General features: G+C 52.4%; 1 protein-coding gene across 16 annotated transcripts in view; it reads left to right on the top strand.

Moving 5' to 3' along the window:
* Positions 1 to 19757, top strand: part of SMARCA4 (SWI/SNF related, matrix associated, actin dependent regulator of chromatin, subfamily a, member 4) — a 107744-nt gene that overhangs the window by 47273 nt on the left and 40714 nt on the right. For all 16 annotated transcript variants that reach the window (XR_005214149.1, XM_037817925.1, XM_037817926.1 and 13 more), the window contains 7 exons: positions 3952 to 4073; positions 5226 to 5376; positions 6677 to 6840; positions 12329 to 12395; positions 14305 to 14415; positions 16798 to 17040; positions 19391 to 19504. Coding sequence is in view for 15 of the 16 variants with exons in the window: in XM_037817925.1 (XP_037673853.1) it covers positions 3952 to 4073; positions 5226 to 5376; positions 6677 to 6840; positions 12329 to 12395; positions 14305 to 14415; positions 16798 to 17040; positions 19391 to 19504 (972 nt within the window). In the remaining variant the exon portion in view is untranslated. The remainder of the gene's footprint in view (positions 1 to 3951; positions 4074 to 5225; positions 5377 to 6676; positions 6841 to 12328; positions 12396 to 14304; positions 14416 to 16797; positions 17041 to 19390; positions 19505 to 19757) is intronic.

Here is a 19757-nt window from a genome sequence, read left to right on the forward strand (position 1 = left end):
CTGATCCTGGGCTTTTCTTTTTTGGAAGGTTTTTTTTTTTTTTTTTAAATCTTCATTTTATTGAGATACATTCACATACCACGCAGTCATACAAAACAAATCGTACTTTCGATTGTTTACAGTACCATTACATAGTTGTACATTCATCACCCAAATCAATCCCTGACACCTTCATTAGCACACACACAAAAATAACAAGAATAATAATTAGAGTGAAAAAGAGCAATTGAAGTAAAAAAGAACACTGGGTACCTTTGTCTGTTTGTTTCCTTCCCCTATTTTTGTACTCCTCCATTCATAAACTAGACATAGTGGAGTGTGGTCCTTATGGCTTTCCCAATCCCATTGTCACCCCTCATGAGCTACATTTTTATACAACTGTCTTCAAGATTCATGGGTCCTGGGTTGTAGTTTGATAGTTTCAGGTATCCACCACCAGCTACTCCAATTCTTTAGAACCTAAAAAGGGTTGTCTAAAGTGTGCGTAAGAGTGCCCACCAGAGTGACCTCTCGGCTCCTTTTGGAATCTCTTTGCCACTGAAGCTTATTTCATTTCCTTTCACATCCCCCTTTTGGTCAAGAAGATGTTCTCCATCCCACGATGCCGGGTCTACATTCCTCTCCGGGAGTCATATTCCACGTTGCCAGGGAGATTCACTCCCCTGGGTGTCTGATCCCACGTAGAGGGGAGGGCAGTGATTTCACCTTTCAAGTTGGCTTAGCTAGAGAGAGAGGGCCACATCTGAGCAACAAAGAGGCATTTGGGAGGAAGCTCTTAGGCACAATTATAGGCAGGCCTAACCTCTCCTTTGCAGCAACAATCTTCCCAAGGGCAAGTCCTATGGTAGAGAGCTCAACCCATCAAACCACCAGTCCCCTGATTCAGTCTCTTGTGGTTATCCTGTTCAAGTCTTCTACTTCTTTTGGAGTCAGTGTAGGTTGTTCATGTGTTTCCAGGAATTTGTCCATTTCATCTAAATTTTTAAATTACAGTTATTCATAGTATCCTCTTACTATCCTTTTTATTTCTGTGGGGGTCCCCCTTCTCATTTCTGATTTTGTTTTGTGCGTCTTCTTTTTTACTTTCTTAGTCTAGCTAAGAATTTGTCAATTTTAGTGATCTTTTCAGAGAACCAACTTTGGTTTTGTTTTTCTATTTTTTATTCTCAATTCCATTTATTTCTACTCTAATCTTTGTTACTATACTTTTTGACTTCTCAGGTGCTTTGGGGATTACAATATACATCTTAGTTTATCACAGTCTACTTTAGATTAATACTGACTTAATTTCAGTAAAACATAAAAGAAACCTCACTCCTAACACAGAACCAGCCATTCCTTCCTTATGTTGTATGGTCACATATAATACGTGCCTATGTGGTATAAACCCAACAATAGTGTTATAATCAGTGCTTTATACAATCTCATGACTTTTATCAAGAAGTTGATAAAGGTGAATTATGGGAAATATATTCATAGACTCATTTGTACCAGTCCACATATTTAGTATTTTTGGTGCTCTTGATTTCTTCTCGTGGATTTAAGTTACTCTGAAGTTGGCTTAAAAGATGCCTCTTGGTCTTTCTTGTTAGGAATGTCCACTGGCAATAATTTTTCTCAGTCTTTGTTTATCTCGGAATATATTTATTTAGCCTTCGTTTTGGAAGGATAATTTAGCTCAACACAGAATTTTTTGTAGACAGTTTTTTTTCTTTTGGTTTTTTTCTTTCTTTGGATATGCTGTTCCGTGCCTTCTGGCATTAGAAATTCAGCCACTCATCATTTTGATGTCCCCCTTGTGCTTGATGATTCATTTTTCTCTTTCTGCTTTCACAGTTTTCTGTTTGGCTTTGGGTTTCTATTTGATGCTGAACTCTTTGTATTTATTCTCTTTGGTTTTTATTCACCTTCTTGGATGGCTAATTTTATGTTTTTCATCAAATTTGGAAAGTTTATTATTTCTTTCTGTTGATACTCTGTTGATTCATATGGTCATACTGCATTTACACATGGTTTTCACTAGTTCTTTGAACATATTTAAAATAGCAGCTGCTTTGAAGACTTTGTATGCTAAGTCCCGTGTCTGGGAACAGAGGCAGTTTCCATTGACTGTTTTTCCGGAGTATGTATTTCTTGGCTTGTCTTGCAGTGTTTTCCTGCAGCCTGTTTTCCCACTCTGGAGTCTGAGGGTTGCGGTGGTGGTGGTCCGTGTGTCTGTCTGTTTAGTTATTTCCCCGGTTAAATCTCTGGCCTCACTTCTGTGGTGCGTGTGCTGCCTCTGTGTGCCTGCTCACTTTTGCTTTTCGTTTGATCTTGTCTTTGTTCTTACTCCTGGCTTTCCAGGAATGGCCCGTGTTTCTTTGTAACCTGGTGGTCAGTCAACGACTGAACAGAGATCTGCTCACACGCTGGGCCCGTAGGTCTCCCGCCTCCTGCTGGCGGGTCAGCGCACGCGCAGAGCAGCGCCTTCCCAGTACGGGCTGTTGCCGCTCCGCCCGGCTCCTGCTTCCTGCCGGGCCCTTTCTCCTCTCTTCACCCGCGTGTGGCGCCTCGGCCACTGCTAGAGGAGGAGTGTGCCCCTCGGCCACGGTGCCCACCCACGGGAGGCCCCAAGTGAGGATTCTCCAGACTCCCACTCTTCTTGCCCGCAGTTGAGTAGTTTTTCGAGAATTAAAGCCGTCATTGTCATGTACGGTTGGCCACTTTCCAGAACTCTAAAATGGTGCTTCTCCCTGTTCTGTCCAGCTGTAAGTTTGTGTCCTTTGGGGATAGAATTTGTTGACCTCCTCATTCAGACATAGCTGGCAGTCCCTCCCGTTTTAATTCCACACGTATTATTGTGAGTTAGGCTCAGGATACGTCTACACCGGTAGGGATTTTTTGCCCCAAATGTTATTATCCCTTGTTCGTTTCTCCCCAGTGTTCTTCAAGGTCTCTTTGCACATTCTAAGGGGTATCTCACTGGATTTTATTTTATTTTTTTACTTAGTTGTACAGTCCTCATCACTCTCCATTTTAAACAGTTCTCATGACCCAAAACACTCCACAGCTCTTTTCATCCCTTAATTATTTGCCCCTAGTATGCGTGTGGTACTCGTAAGGTATTCCTATTGTTTATAGTCCCTGGCATGCAACAGGTGGATGTTTCCCATATACCGTTCTGTTGTCAACTCTCTGTACCAGTGTCATACCTTAGAAGTTTTTCTTGCTGGATTTTGACTGGAATTAACATTTATTGTAGATAATTTTTTCTTAGCTTTGTACTGATTCCATTGTATATAAGGAAAGTAATCCAGCGTGGCTTTGTATGATTTATACAGGAATACAAGGATGGTTTAGTCATGTATTTATTTTATCAGCATGTCACAAAGTTCCGGTATCATCTGCTCAGGAAATCCTGAAAAGTCCATTAATGAAATGGAACACTCGTACTTAATTTACAAGTTTATGAACGCCTCTTAGTAAACTGGAATGCCTGTTTTAGCCAGTATTATTTGACATATCCTAGACATTCTAGCCATGTCAATAAAACTGGAAGGAAATTAAGAGCAATAAATACTGAAAATTGACTGTAAAATTTGTAATCCTCGAGAAACGCAGAGAATCAGCTGAAAAACTGCTTGAGGAGGCTGGACCTAGAATAAATGTGTAACACCCCCCGTGCACTGGGGTGTGGGTGCAAGGAATCCGCTTTAAAAATAGCAGCAAAGGTCCAGAATACCCCGAGATGGCCTTAAAAAGAAGCGTCTGCACCTGTGCTAGGAAAACTAAAGATCATTTACCAAGCGATGGAAAGAAGGTGCATGTGAGAGCCCAGCACACGCTGGGACAGGACGGGGGTGGGAGAGTTGTGAAAGCAGCCCTTGTCCCCCAACCTATGTTCTGTCTTGGGGGCCCTGGACCCCGACCGGACGGGCCGGGGCCACGGTAACCAGGCTGGTTTCCCGGCAGGAGGAGGAGGAGGAGCAGCCACCCCCAGCCCAGCCCCCCGCCCTGCCCATGGAGGAGAAGAAGAAGATTCCAGACCCAGACAGCGACGACGTCTCCGAGGTGGATGCACGGCACATCATTGAGTAAGGGACACCCCTCCCCCTGTCCGTCAACCACACTGACCCTTCTCCACCAGCAGCCATCATGGGAACACGAGCAGACACAAGTTGTTTCTCAAAGTGTCCTACGTGTGCATCGGAATTTGGTAGAGGAAATATGGTCACAGGGCCTGCCGTGAGTTTAAGAGGCCCAGTTGGTGGGGCCGACAAAAAGCCACCTGCCTGCCCTGCTCCCCAGCTCCCTCCCCGTTCCTTCCCCGAGGCAGCGTCTGTCACCAGCGTTGCGTGTCTCCGTCCAGGCGTGCGTGGTTTGTCAGCAAGCACTCATGCTTTTCCTTGCGTTTGCACCATGTTTACGGGCATACCGCTCTCCTTGAGTTCTTTGCCTAGCGGCTGTCTCAGATCACTCCTGTGTCCGTGTCCAGAGTGTCCTTGCTCTCCTCCCAGCAGGGCACAGTCACACTCTGATTTGGAGCCAGACCCCCGCGGGGGTCCGTGGGTGAGCCCTGAGCTTCTGCTCGTGTGAGCAGTTACCGTGCACGCCCTGATTTCAGCCTTGCTTATGGGAGGGAGTTAGTGGATACCGTTAAAAGAAGTAGAGGATCCGAGGGTGTTAATTGTAGGCATAAAGGTAACCATTAGAACAAAACTAGAGCCCTTTGAGATAATCAAAAGAAACCTACGGAAAAAGAACCACAAAGCTAAGAAAACAGAGCACACTGAGAAAGATTTGTGGAAAGACACAGAAGCAGAAAGCATGGCCTGAAATAGCACCGCACAAGTCAGATCACACTCATCTGCCGTAGTAACAAATGTAGATCACTTAAGGTCACGTCTTCAGAGAGACAGAATTTCTGATTGGATCACAAAACAGCCGAAGCCTAAGTGGTCCAGTTTCCGCGTGAAGCTTTTCCTCCTGCGTTTTCCGTTAAGGCTCATTAGCGCTCAGGAGATGGGCTGTATGACAGGCGTCCGGCTGGCAGAAATGTGTCTCTGCATGAAGCGACAGGTGACCTCATTCCTGTGCTGTGGAGGTGGTCAGGGCCCAGGGCCCCCGGGAGTCCAGTGTCAGACCACAGCACATGGGCTCCGGGCCCGCTCCCCAGAGCCCCGAGTCAGAAGCCCGTGTCAGGAGCAGGAATGTGCGTCCTCACCACGTTCGCCGTCTCGCCCCAGGAATGCCAAGCAAGACGTCGACGATGAGTACGGCGTGTCCCAAGCCCTCGCCCGCGGCCTGCAGTCCTACTACGCCGTGGCCCACGCCGTCACCGAGCGTGTGGACAAGCAGTCGGCCCTGATGGTCAACGGTGTCCTCAAGCAGTACCAGGTGCGGCAGGGGGCGGCCGGGCCGCAGCCAGGGGGGCGGTCTCAGTCGCGGGGCTCCCGGGTCACGGTGGCCTGTTTGCGCCCCACGAGTCCACACCCTCCGTGTCTTTGGACCCCCCGCTCTTTCTCTCTGAGCCCCAGTGTTCCCGTCTGTAAAGCAGAGGCTTGAGCTGTTAGCTCAGCCTCAAGGTTGAGATGAAACTGAGCAGAAAATCAGTACCCGCTGGGTGCCCGGTGAGCGCCAGGCAGAATGGGGCAGCTCCTATGTTGTTATCTTATGGGCCCCCAAGCGACCGACGCAGTGGGTGCTGTCACCATCCTCGTTTTACAGGCAGGGGTGGGGAAACCGAGGCACTGAGTCAGTGGGCGTGGCCAACTGAGGACCCAGACCAGGTCCGGGCCCGTGTGCTCAGCCCCCGTTTCCCGGGACTCTGGGTAGCGTGAGGCAGGCCGAGCGGGCTAGGAGCTTAGACTTCAGGGACCGGGCTCCACCCTTCATCTGTAAAATGGGGTCACAGCCTCAGCTGCCGACCTGAGCGCATCATCGACACGTTCCCTCCGGGGAGCCGGTGTGACTCCCACCAACGAGCACATCTCCCTCATTTTGTCTTGGGTTGTGACTGCTCTCTACTGCTTCCTCTTCCCTAACTTTCCTTAAATGAACTCTCAAACCCTCCCTTCCATCATCAGTCCCCAAAGAGGAGAATCTGGTGACCAGTGGAAATTTCCAGAGGCCAGTGCATCCAGAGAGTTGGAACTTGGCCAAAGCTTCCTTACTCTTTTACAGAAGTTTCCAGGTTTCCCTTCGTGGAGTTATATTCAATTTCAGAACAGCTTCCCTCTAATGCCTGCACTTCCAGAAGCTCACAAGCTTTGGAAGGTTCTGCGTTCATCCTTGACACAGTGTTTAGGCAGCTGCTGCTCGTGTGGTGGATTCGTCACCACGGTCCCCTCCGCCCTAACCATCTCCTGGATTGCAGGGTCACAGGGTGCGGGCACACTTCTCCCGGGGTGCTGCCTGGGAGGGTGCTCACTCAGAAACTCGTTCCGATGTGTACCCCAAAAGAGAAGCCTCGTGGCCATAGAGTGTCGGCCCAGCAGAGCTGTCGCTTCCCGGAAGCTATTGCTTGGGGTGAAGCCCGGTCAGATCAGAGAGGAGTGGGCTGGCCCGGGGGCAAGTTCCCAGCCAGGGCAGCTGCTGGCCTCGCGGTCGCCGGGTGCGTGTCTGTCCCTGCAGCGCCGCGGGCGCCTGTGCCCAGACCCCAGCTCCCGCCCCAGCCCGGCCGCTTCTTCCCCCGCAGATCAAAGGCCTGGAGTGGCTGGTGTCCCTGTACAACAACAACCTGAACGGCATCCTGGCCGACGAGATGGGGCTGGGCAAGACCATCCAGACCATCGCGCTCATCACGTACCTCATGGAGCACAAGCGCATCAACGGGCCCTTCCTCATCATCGTGCCTCTCTCGTGAGTGTGCGGCCACCCCATCAGCGGCGCCCGGGTGTGGTGACGCGTGTCCGTCCCTCGTGCCTGCTGGGCCAGACCCTCAGGGGATGTCCCTGGTGCCCTCTTCAAGCCCCAGAGGCGGCAAATTCCCACACACGGGAGTCGTAGGAGGCTCTCCGGGCAGATGCCACACAGCCAGGCTCTTCCGGGGCCCCTGGGCCTTTGCACTCACACCCCAGCTTGGTCTGCACAGCACAGATGGCCGGTGTGCTCGTGTCTGGGCCCTCACTGGCCCAGCCCCAGACCGACCCCTGGCTGTGTGTGCACTTGGCCTGGCCCTGAGTGCGGCCTCCCCTCCACTGCTGGGCCCTCAGCTGGGGCCACTCCAGCCGCAGATACGCCGTGGAGGGGGAGGCTGGGAGGCTGAGTTCCTGGGCCCTGACCCTATGGGGAAAATGCCCCACCCCGCCTTGGAAACAGCCGGGCCTCCAGATCCCAGGCGCCCGCAAGTTTTGGGGCTGGGGGCCTCCAGAACTTACTCGGAATTTCCTTGGAGAGATTTCTTTCTTGTTTCTGCCTTGCTGTGCTTATGATGGTGTAAAGCAGATGCCTTGGCCGGGGCAGGGCTGCACTGAGGGGAAACTACGTTCGTGGCTGGGCTGGGCAGGTGGCCTCGCCCCCTCCCTCACGATCAGGCAGAGCTGCTTCTGCGCCGGCCTGTGCTCTTTTCTCCCAGCCCCTCCAGCTGCTGACGTCCCTTTTGTTCTAAGTCCCCCCAACTCCTAGGGTCTCTCCCTCCCCTCATCTTCCTCTGACCCCCTTCTGTCGCGGTTCAACCTCTGCCAACCTGGCAGTGTTCTCTGGTCCTTACTGTCCTTTCCCTTTTCACCTCCCAGACCACCTCCACCTCCTCTTGGCCCCGAGGTGTGGGGCTTCCATCTCCGCTGGTACAGCTCTCTCCATGGTGCTGTTCTGCAGCCCTTTTGTTTTTAATGTTCTAATTTTTCATTTTGAAGTGATTTCAGATGCATAAAAAATGGCTAAAACAGTATGAAGAATTCCTATATATCCCATACGCATCTTCCCAAATCTTACAAAACCCCAGGACAGTGATCAAAACTGAGAAACCGCATTGACTTAGTACTAAACTCCTCTGGAGGCCTTGGTCCAGTGTTGTCAGTTTCCCACTGGTGGCTTTTCCTGGCCTGGTATCCACCCTGGGACCCCGCAGGCATTTAGTCGTCGTCGCTGCTCGTTCTCGGTCTCCTCGTGCCTGACAGGTTCCAGTCTGTCTGTCCTTCACCGTCTTGGCCCTTTTCAATACTAGTCAGGTTCTGGTAGGATGTGCTCGGTGCAGGTGTGTCCGACGCATCCTCGTTGGGAAATTTTCTGCTTTGGCAGGAATCCCCCGAGAGAGAAGCTGTGTCCATCTCAGCTCATCACGGGAGGCCAGTCGGCCCTGTCACTGGGCAGGTCAGCTTGGGTCACCTGGGTCACGTGGTGTCTGCCAGGTGTCCCCACTGCAGACGTAAGAGTTCTCCTTCGTAATTAATAAGTATCTCGTGGGAGGGACTTAGAAATTTTGTAAATGTCCCATTTCCCAACATGGTTCTGCCCAAGAATTTCAGCCACTGATGGATGAGTCCTGCCTGAAGAGGTGATTGCTGTGGGGTGGCCAGAGTGTGATTTCCTCTGTCCATCTTTCCTTCTGCATTTATTAATTGGAATTCTGCTGTAAGGGAGAGCTGTCTCTGTCCCCCATTTATTGATTGAACACAGACATTATTTATTCTGTTGCTTAAATTGTCCCAGATTTGGCCTGGGAGGTCCTTCTAGTTGGTTCCTGGGTCTTTTTGACATGTCCCCATCACTTGGTTGTTTTTTATTTTAGAAGAGTTTTTTTTTAGCTGTAAAGGTAGTACAGAGTCCCTTTCTGCTCCTCTCCCTGTTCTGTTTTTACATCTTATTCAACCATGGGACATTTGTCACAACTGATGAACCGGTGTCGGTGTGTTGACTGTGAACGAAATTCCAGGGTTTATTTGGATTTCGCTAGTTTTCCCCAAATGTCCTCCTCCTGTTTGCAGGTCCCATCCAGGATCCCACATTACATTCAGTCGTGTGCTCCAAGACTGCTTGTAAATTTATTTATTTACTTAGGGTAGACTTTATCTTGTAGGGCAGTTGTAGGTTTACAGAAAAATTATGCAGTAGGTAGCGAGTTCCCGTGTTAACCTCCCCAAAACACACACGCAGGTTTCCCTGTTAACAATTTGCATTAGTGTGGCACATTTGTTATAACTGGTGAACTGTTACTAGAATTATATTAACTCGGGTCCATAGTTCACATTAAGGTTTACTCTTTGTGCCATACTGTTCCATTAGAAAAAAATTTTTGTTGTGGTAACATATCGTATACACAACCTGAAATCTCCCATTTTAACTGTTTCCAAGTGCACAATTCACTGGAGTCTCAGTACCAAAATCTATTCTGGTTTGCTAATGCTGTCGTTATGTAAAATACCAGAAATGGGTTGGCTTTTATAAAGGGGGGTTATTAGGTAACAAAGTTACAGTCCTAAGGTCGTAAAAGTGTCCAAACAAGGCATAAACTTAAGTATACCTTCACCGGAGAAAGGCATTGGTGTCCAAGGTAAGGCATCAACAATCGGGTACCTTCACTGGATAAAGGCCGTTGGCATCCGGAAAACCTCTGTTAGCTGGGAAGGCACGTGGCTAGCGTCCGTTTGCTCCCAGCTTATGTTTCAAAATGGCGTTCTCCAAAATGTCAGCGTCATCTTCCAATTGTCTCTCTAAGCTGCAGCACTGAGCTCCTTCTGTCTGAGTGCTTATAGGGCTCCAGTGATTTAATTAAGACCCACATTGAATGGGCGGGTCCACACCTGCATGGAAATAATCCAATCAGAGTTATCACCTATAATTGGGTGGGTCACATCTCCATGAAAACAGCCTATTCTGAAGGTTCCAACCAAATCAACACTAATATGTCTGCCCCCACAGGATTGCATCAGAGAACATGGCATTTTGTGGGGCATAATACATCGGAACCAGCACAGTCACCTAAGCTCAGCCCCCACACGAGGCTTGAGAAGCTAAGCTCTACCTCCTTGAGTGGGGAGGAGCTACAGAGATTATTTGGAGTTCTGTAGAGAAGAGGGTTCTCTTCTCCCCCTGTGTATTAATTTATCCAATCATTTATCTATATCAGTACAGACTTGTGAATATTTCTTTTATACTTTGGATCAAATACTCCAGTGCAGCCTTAAATAAATAAGCATTTTGTTGCTCCAGCTGTTTAAGCTTTGGCCGCTGAGAGCACTGTCATTGGCTGCTGTGTCCCTTGGACGTACCCCATCCTCATGGCAGGTGCCGAGCCCTTGCTTGCTTTCTGGCACTACAAGATGCTCCCGGCTTGGCTTGGAAATTTACCCACCAGCCCTGTAATGAGCCATTTCTCCAAGGAGCCCTGGCCTCTCTCGCTGGAGGATGGATTAGAAACCCAGATCTGGGTCCTGGGTTCTTGCTGTTCCTGGCTTATGATTTCCACGCCCACTTAGCAGACAGAGCTGAGAGAAACGTGCACGTATACGAACCTGCGTATACACGCGTTCTAAAATTATTCTCTGTCGAGTTGTCTGTGCCTAGATAAAGCTAAACATGCGATCGGAGTGACATCTCCGACTCCAGGCCGTTACCGCAGGGGTCGTTCCAGCACATCTGGGCTCGCTCTGGCAGTGAGCAGCCTGGCTGCTGCCATTCGCCGCCGTTGACTTAGTGGCCCAGTCGCAGTGCTCACATACGGCGGGTCCAGAGCAGTCACTCCCTGCTCCGTGAGAAACAGCATTACCACCCAGAGCACAGTCCTTTTTTGTCTTCCGTCTTACAGTTTCCAGCCCAAGCACCATTTTCCGAGGTTGTTTAGTTTGGCTCCATTTTCCCCCACCCCTTCCATGAGACAGTGCCGTCCTTTCACCTTCAACCTTTGGGCCCCCACCCCGGCAGGTCTCATGCCATTGCCCCCAGGCCAGGAGAACTGCTTGTGCCCAGTGTGTACCGTGGTCCAGCTCGTCCGTTCTGCCCCTTGGGACTCGCTGCTCTCTGCCACGAGCCCCTGTGGCTTCCCTCTGTCTCCCCAGGTCATCTTCCCTGGCCCCCTTGCAGCTCTCACCTGGCTCCTCTCCCCTCCAGCTCAGGTGGCTTCTCCCTACCGCAGACGTGCCTCACACCCTGGCTTTGGCCCTTGGCTTCTCTCTCTCGGTTTCCCGACTTTCCCCTCTTGTTCCCTTGCAAGGTGATGGTTGTTGAATCATTATCCCTAGGGGTGCATTTGGCCCTGGGTGATTGAAAGCTCACCCCAGTGACTGAGCCAGGGAGGTCTTGCTGATCTTATGTAAAGAGAAGCCCAGACCCAGGCCTGGCAGCAGCCCCAAGATGACATCAGGGACCTAGGCTCCCGTATTTTCTGCTCAGTCTTCCTCAGTGTATGGTCACCCTCAGGCTTTCTGCCTCGTGGTTGTAAAGTGGCTGCGCTGCCTCCATCATCTCATCTGGGTTCCCAGGATGCCAGGCAGGGCAAAGGCTGAAACTGCCAGCCCCCAAGGAGCTACTTTCCCCTCTTACCCCTGCACCCCAAGCTTCCATCTCTCGGGCTCAGACTCATGTCCACCTGGTTGGCCCTAGTCGCAGGGAGCTGGCAGGGGCTGGATTTGGTGGGCTCAGCCCCACCCTCAGCGGAACTCCTTGCAGGGTGGAAGTGGGTGAGCCATGAGCAGCCTCTGCCGCTCGGGCTTCAAGTCCTGTTTTACTAAACCACCCATCCTAGGCTTCTCGAGAGAGGCCCAGAACCTGTTGCCTTACAGGCTTGGCTGTCTCACTCCTGCCATCGTCTCCCAAGGCTCTGTCTCATGGTTCTGGCCGACTTGTCCCTCTTCCCTGGGTTCTGCCTTCTCTCTCTGCCTCACTCCTCCCCGACTGTGGTCATCTGGGGACGAGCAGCCTTGGGTCCCTGCTCCACCCCACTCCCCTCCGGTCCCCGCCTGGGCCCAGCTTGCTCTCACCTGCTTATCGGTGTCTTTGTGTCTCCTGCTGGGCAGGCGCCTTCAGCAGCTGCCATTCTCATTTTGCGGGTGACAACAGAACCCTCGGTCTTCCCAGCATCCTCTCTGACACGGGTTCCTTTCCCGTGAGACTGCGCGGCGTGGAAGGTGGCCGGGCCACATCTTGACCCGTTCCCTCACAGACATTTGTGACACCACCACGGTGACCGGCTCTTGGAGGTCTGGCTCCTGGGGCTGGGCCACCCCAACCCGGGGTGCCCCCAGGCCTCTGTGCAGCCCTATTCCTCCCGCTGCAGCCTCCTCGCCCCCCTCGGCCCTCACCAACCCTCCTGCCCCCATTCCAGCTCCTCCGCCAGCCTCAGGTCCCCGATTCCCGGCGAGCAGCTGGTGTGGGGCCTGGCGCCTGACCGTCCCTTCCTTGTTTCTGTCAGGACACTGTCCAACTGGGCGTATGAGTTTGACAAGTGGGCCCCCTCGGTGGTGAAGGTGTCCTACAAGGTATGTCGCGGCCCAGGGGGCTTTTCCTTACTCCTTCAGAAGGCAGGCGTGCACGGGTGGGAGAGCAGAGAAGTTGGGGGCGGACAGGGAGGTAAAGGCACGCTAACAACACGATGCCCATGGCCTTTTCTTCTATACCCACGGGATCGTGGGAGTAATGCAAGTTTGGTATCCTTCTTTAATCTGTTTTTTTTCCTTGTATACATATACATAATATTTTATTTTAAAATGTCATTGAGTACATACATCTCTTTAGCTTTTCCATGGAACATTGCACCTGAATTTAAAACACACACAAAGGAAATCTCCTTTACTGCACGGTTTTCATTTTGGGGCTACAGAAGTCAACGTTTCACAATCACAAAGTGTAAAATGGTTGGAAACCATTTTCAGCAGACTCCTCTCATTCACTTTATATTGGATATTTTTGAAAACCCACTGGAAACATGGTGCATTCCTTAAAAATCTCCACCGTGGCCTTTCCGGGTGTCCAGAAGAAATGAAGAAAAAGGAGGCAAAACAAGAGAAAAAGAGTAATCGCAGGACTCCCCTCCCCCCTCCAAACACACACAAAATATTCATGCAAGATTGGGAGAATGTAGAACCCAAGGTTCTCCTCCGGCAAGTACATCAAAGTAGAAAATAATTACACATTTACAGTATCATTTGATCACTGTCTGCCTGTTTGCAAAGTGAACACAACTTCATTTGAGACATAGACGGAAAAAATTAAAGCCATTTACACAGATAAAATTGTGGATTGAAAGGAGCAGTACTTCCAACTGGCTCTCAAATCGGACACAGAGTCACGGTGCTCACAAAAGAGGAACGTGGGGCTGCTTGCGTAGTGTTCTTTGAAAAATCCAGTGTGTGCCCATGCGCCACGTGGCCCATGCAAAGTGAAAGTCTGCTCTGAGAGGTGGGCTGCAGAGCTCAGGCTGCAGCACGTCTCCCCCAAAATCCAAGTTCCTGACATAGAATTCTGTCCTGTGGCCAGAGACTATTTTACTATTTTTCTTCAATCTGGTAACCTGTAGGGTCAGCCTGGTTGTTTTTTGCATGTTAATCTGGTTTTGAGGGAATGTTTATTTTTTTAAGTCAGTGATGGCCTCAGTTGTGGAATCGGATGACGTGACTGCTCCCCCGGGAGGAGCCCATTATTCCCACAGGAGCGCAGGATAGAACTTACTCACAGGCTCTGGGTAAAGCACGGCCATCTGGCAAGGCAGGGGCTGGGGTCATCCTGTGGCACCGGGGAGGAAACTGAGGCAGCGCAGCACTGGCTGACTGTCCGAGCTCACGTGGCTCCCGAGTGGCAGAGCCGGGAATTTGAAACTGCTGGCCAGGCCCCTGGATCCAGGCTCTCCCCCTGCCCTGTGACAGGATCAGCATGTCCAGACAGAGGGAACAGCATGCACGGTGGCCCAGAGAGGCATGAGGGCTCCGTGAGCTCAAGGAGCCCAAAGTAGTTGAGGCCAGTGAGGGCCGAGGAGCTGGCTGCGGCTCAGTGTGTGTGACGTGAGCCTGGCCACATGGGTCAGGGACTTGGGGTTGGGCTGTCACCTGCCTGATCTGCTAACTGGGGAGAGACGGAGGAGCCATCTCGAGTGATCTGCAATCCTGTGGGGCAGAGAGGTGGGGCCCTGGGTGGGCGGCATCCACGGAGACGTTAGGGGCTTAGAGGAGGGGAGGGTGGCGGTGCAGACAGCACGGCTTCCCAAGAGCCAGGCTGCCCCTTCCCCCGCCATCAGTACTCACATGTCAGGAGCGTCAGAGGATGGGGACCTGGCACCTCTGTACCAGCCAGTGCAAGGAGAGGCTCCCCAGCCCCAGCGGGAGGGCTGTCCTGGGGCAGCGGCTGGGGCATCTGGCTCTGGGGGACTGAGCTGTGCGTGTCTTTCCCTCGCAGGGCTCTCCAGCAGCAAGACGTGCCTTTGTCCCTCAGCTCCGCAGCGGGAAGTTCAATGTCTTGTTGACAACGTACGAGTACATCATCAAAGACAAGCACATCCTTGCCAAGGTAGCGTGTCCCCGTGTAAATCAAGCCTGGCAGAAGGCCCCTTGCTGTTGGGGAGATGCCACCTCGGGTCTGTATTTGGCTCGTGTTTGTCACGCCGCCCATCTTCTCCAGACCCTCCTTGCACGTACTTCCCCAGTGCTTGCCCTGTGCAGACTGTGGCCAAGGGTACCGTCCATCCAGGCCGGCCTGGGGCTGGCCTCTCGCGTTGGGAACAGGCCGGGCCAGGGTCTGGTACAGGGGCCGCTTCTCTTGGAGCTTCTGCCAACACTGTGTTGTCCCACATGGCGTCTCCCAGCCACCCCAACTGAGGTTCACCCCAGTGTGGCTGCAGCGAGGCCCAGCTTGTCTTCATCTGTCTCTGTGGCCTTGGCCTGTCCTCCCTGGGGCCGCACCTTGGGAAACACGCCCACGAAGCAGCCTCCTTCGGTGTTTAGGGGAGCAGCTGAGCACCCGAACACACTGAGGCCCAGTGTGGCCCACGGGCCTTGACCACTGGGTGGAGCGTTCAGTGACCCTGTAATCACCCTGGAAACCTTTAGCTGCTGTGGTTGTGCAGACGGCTCTGGAACCCATTCCCTTTGGCCTTCGCTGAGTCACTGAGTGGGCCATACCCCAGAGATAAATTCACAAGGTGACCTTTTCCTGGTTTGGGGAGGAGTCAGGGCCAAAGACAGTGCTTCCTGTCCCGGCCACTGATGATCCAGTGCAGTGAACGTTGAGTGGTAGAGGCTTTGGCCCAGGGGTGGAGGAGATCCCTGCGGCACCTGGCCACGGTGATGACGTTGGGGGGCTTTGTGGGCGTCCCTGAGCCTCTGAGGGGGGCCTCAGCTGAAGAAACGCAGGCCCGGGGAGCTGGGTCTGCAGAAGGCAGCCTCTCACCCTTGGGCCCGTGCTGCGGATGCCTCCTCCACGGGCCGCCCCACTTGAGGGGCACACAAGGCAGGCCCGGCTCATGCCTGAGAACGACAAGGCGTTCATTCCCGTCAGCACCGAGCCACGGGGTGAAGCCAGCATGCCGTGTGTGCCAGGTGCTGGCGGGCACCTGGGTCCTCATGGCGTCCCCAGGAAGCGTGTGACGTCCCTGTTACGGAGAGGCGGGAGCTGAGCAGCAGAGCAGCCCTGAGGCTCACTGGGTCACGGAACATGAGCCAGCTTGAACGCTGGGCTCCCATCTGCAGGGCTGGCGGCTGCAGGAGGGTCGGTGTAGAAGCCACACTCATTGGCTGTGTGGCCCCCGGCAGGCCCTGGGGGCAGCCAGGGTGCACGAGGGTCCCCATCCCACAAAACCTCCACTTGCTCTTCTTCTGCCTCCAAGGGCACCGTATGCTCGCTGGGAAATGCACCCAGGGCAGAACCCAGACCCCACAAACCTTCAACTCGGGGTGACTCTTTCCAGTGAGGTGCGGTCTGTTATTTGGGGTTTGTTTCCATCATTTATAACCTTTTGGGAAAACCAAAGTACAGTCAGTCCTTGTTATTTGCAGATTATTTGTAAATTCACGCACATGCTGCAATTTATTTATTATCCCCAAATCCGTACTCCTGGCTCTTCGGCAGTTGTCCACAGACACATGCGGAACGGCCAAGTGTCCGAGTCCCCTGATGTGCATGTTCCCAGCTGGAGTTGCACAAGGAGAGCTCTGCCTTCTCGTTTCAGCTCTCAGACTTGTGAACACGTGCCCTTATCTTGGTCTGTTTGGTGCCATGCTTTATGTTCTTTTTTTGGGGGTGAGTTTGCTGGTTAAAATGCCCCTGAGCATAGCACTGAAGGGCTGTCTAGCGTTCCCAAGCACCAGAAGGCTGGGCCGTGCCTTGATGGAGGAGATAGCAGTATTAGATGAGCTTTGTATGGGCAGGAATTCAAAGTTGATGAATCCACGATCTGCATTCAGAAAGGTGGCTTAAACAAACGCACAGGAAACGAGGGTGTGTGGTGGGCAGCGGTCCCCCAGGGACCTAACCCACTTTCCCAGGGACCTCAGTTCAGATTCGCTAACTCAGAGCCCACGGCGGCTTGATGGAATATAAATATTGCGAACGGCAAGAATCGACCGGACTTTTCTGACGCTTGCTTCCTGGCCCTGCCACCACGGCATGGGCACGTTTCCGTGGTGGCATCCCCGGGTTCGCCGTGGGCTTTGCAGCGACTGCGCTGCCTGGGCGACTCACCGAGCCCTCCCCAGCCAGTCACGTCTCCCGCCATGTCCTGCGCTCGGTGTGGTCTTCTCCCTGGAGCCCCTGTGGCCAGTGCCTGGGCCGGGTCTCGCCCACGAGGGTCGGAGATGCCGTCTCCGTGGCTCCTCTCTCGGGGCTGGCGGGGCGGCCCCCCATCCCACGCCCCCTGCCTCAGCCCCCCTGATGCACCTGCTCTCACACCCGCAGATCCGCTGGAAGTACATGATCGTCGACGAGGGCCACCGCATGAAGAACCACCACTGCAAGCTGACGCAGGTCCTCAACACGCACTACGTGGCCCCGCGCCGTCTGCTGCTGACGGGCACGCCGCTGCAGAACAAGCTCCCGGAGCTCTGGGCGCTGCTCAACTTCCTGCTGCCCACCATCTTCAAGAGCTGCAGCACCTTCGAGCAGTGGTTCAACGCGCCCTTCGCCATGACCGGAGAGAAGGTGCCGGGGCCGCGACCGGGGGCACGGGGGGCGTCGGGCCCAGCAACCCTCGGGGGCCAGGCCTTCCTGGAGCTCTATGGTTTCAGCTCTTCTATTCGGGTCGTTGGCCCGTTTTGAGTTCACTGACACATTTGGTGTGGGGCGGAGGTCCCGCCTCATTCTCTGGCACATGAGGGGGCCAAAGTGCGGTCCGGGTCCAGTAAGCTCAGGGCTGCGCTTTCTTTCGGAGCCCGGTGCCTGAGGACGTGGGCAGCATCGCGGGGGTAGCGAGGCACACCCACCGCTCTTGGTAGCTGGGCCCCGCACGGGGCTGCTGGGAAACCGGCTGTACCCACGGCACCCGGTTCTCATGTGTGCACGGGGCATCTGCCGGCATCATCCGGAGGCTCCCGCCCTCCCGTGCCAGTTGAGGCTCAGGCCCTTCTGGAAGAGAGGCCCTGGACACTTCCTGGAATCTCCTAACAAAGGAGCCCCCAGGGTTCCGGCTCCCTCCCAGCTCCCCAGACCTAAGAGCCCAGCAGCCGGGGCTGCTGCCCTGTCATTTATGTATTTATTTATTTTTTAATGCTATTTTATTGAGATATAATCATATCACATACAGTCGTTCTGAGTGTACACTCCATTGTTCACAGTATCATCATGTAGTTGTGCATTCGTCACCACCAACTTTGAATGTTTTCATTACTCCAAAAAATACAATTAAAATTAAAATAAAAAGGAACATCCAAAACATCCCCTCCCTGCCATTGTTCATTTGCTTTTTTTAATGCAGTTTAATTGAGATATATTCACACACCCTACGCTCATCCACAGTGTACAGTTATTCACAGCACCATCATACATTTGTGCATTCATCACCAGAATCAATTTTTGAATCTTTTCTTTACTCCACAATAAAAATAAAAGCAAAAAGAACACCCAAAACTTTCCATCCCCTCCGTCCTATCCTATTCTTCATCCAGTTTTTGTTCCCATTTTTCCACTCATCTGTCCATACACTGGATAAAAGGAGTGTGAGCCACAAGGTTTTCATAATCTCACTGTGCAGGCTGCATAGTTACACAATCGTCTTCAAGAATCAAGGTCACTGGGTTGCAGTTTGACAGCTTCAGGTAATTAATTCCCTCTAACCATTCCAATACACTAAAACCTAAAAAGGATTATCTATATACTGCATAAGAATACCCTCCAGAGTGACTTCTCGACTCCACTTGAAATCTCTCAGCCACTGGAACCTTATTTTGCTTCATCTCTCTTCCCCCTTTTGGTCAAGAAGATCCTCTCAGTCCCACAGTGCTGGGTCCAGGCTCATCCCCAGGAGTCATTTCCCACGTTTCCAGGGGGTTTGCACCCCTGGGTGTTATGCCCCACATAGAGGGGAGGGCAGTGAGTTCACCTGCTGAGTGGGCTTAGAGAAAGAGGCCACATCTAAGCAACAAAGAGGCTCTCTGGGTGCAACATCCTTTTTTTTTTTTTTTAATTCCTTTTTTGGGGATATATTCACATACCCTACAGTCATCCAAAGTGTACAATCAGCTGTTCACAGTGCCATCATATAGTTGAGCATTCATCACCCCAATCAATTTTTGAACATTTTCCTTACACCAGAAAAAGTGAAAAAAAGAATAAAAATAAAACTAAACAAGAACACCCCAATCACCCCCCACACACACACCTTCCACCTTATTTTCCATTCAGTTTTTTGTCCCCATTTTTCTACTCATCCATCCATACACTGGATAAAGCGAGTGTGAGCCACAAGGCTTTCACAATCACCCTGTCACCCCTTGCAGTCTACACTGCCATACAATTGTCTTCAAGATTCAGGGCTACTGGGGTGTAGTTTGCCTGTCATTTATTTTTGAGTTGAGCCAAAGCTGCACCAAGAGATGGACAGGGGAGTAGTGGGGGAAAGAAAAGTTCAGCATGGTTTTATTTTCCTGTCATTTCTCCCCCTCCCCCTATTTTTAAAAATTTAACTTTGTAGCCTAGTAATAAACTCCTGGGAGAGGAGCATTTCTTTCGCTTCATCCCACCCAGGCCGGAGGGAGAGAGGATTGGGGGCTCCCCAGGGACAGAGCCCTCCTTGCAGATCACCCCGTTTAAGCGCACGTTTTGTGAAAACGGGCCCCCCGCAGTGCCATCTGGCTTCCGTGTGGCCGCGTCGGCTGATTTATAGATGTACCCGTTTAAATTACTTTTGGGGGAAGCAGCACAGACTTGGGAATTCCATCCGAGGGTCCCTGCTGCTTGCAGTTTTTTGCCAAAGGAGAAGGGTGCCCTGCCCGCCCCTCCCTGCGCCCCGTCCTCTGCCACGGAGGTGACGCTGGCCTGCGTGTCTCGGGTGCAGGTGGACCTGAACGAGGAGGAGACCATCCTGATCATCCGCCGCCTCCACAAAGTGCTGCGGCCCTTCCTGCTCCGGCGGCTCAAGAAGGAGGTCGAGGCCCAGTTGCCTGAAAAGGTGACGTGGGGTTGGGAGAAGAGGCCACGGGCCCCGTGGCACTGGGGCTCTCCCCGTGGGGGTGGCGTGGGCTTGTTGGTTCCCAGACAGGTGCCACTTCCTGTCAGGCGGTTTGGAGGCCGAGCTGTGCTGCTGACGGCATGACCCAGGGCCTTGGGGACTCCTGGCCCCTCTCCACCCCTGCATCTCCGTCCAGGGGCATCGGCCGTAGCCCAGGTTCCCCCACCCCACTCCCTTGGAGGTGATGCCTCGT

The sequence above is a fragment of the Choloepus didactylus genome, chromosome 25 (genome assembly GCF_015220235.1).
Source record: "Choloepus didactylus isolate mChoDid1 chromosome 25, mChoDid1.pri, whole genome shotgun sequence".
NCBI classification, from domain to species: domain Eukaryota; kingdom Metazoa; phylum Chordata; class Mammalia; order Pilosa; family Megalonychidae; genus Choloepus; species Choloepus didactylus.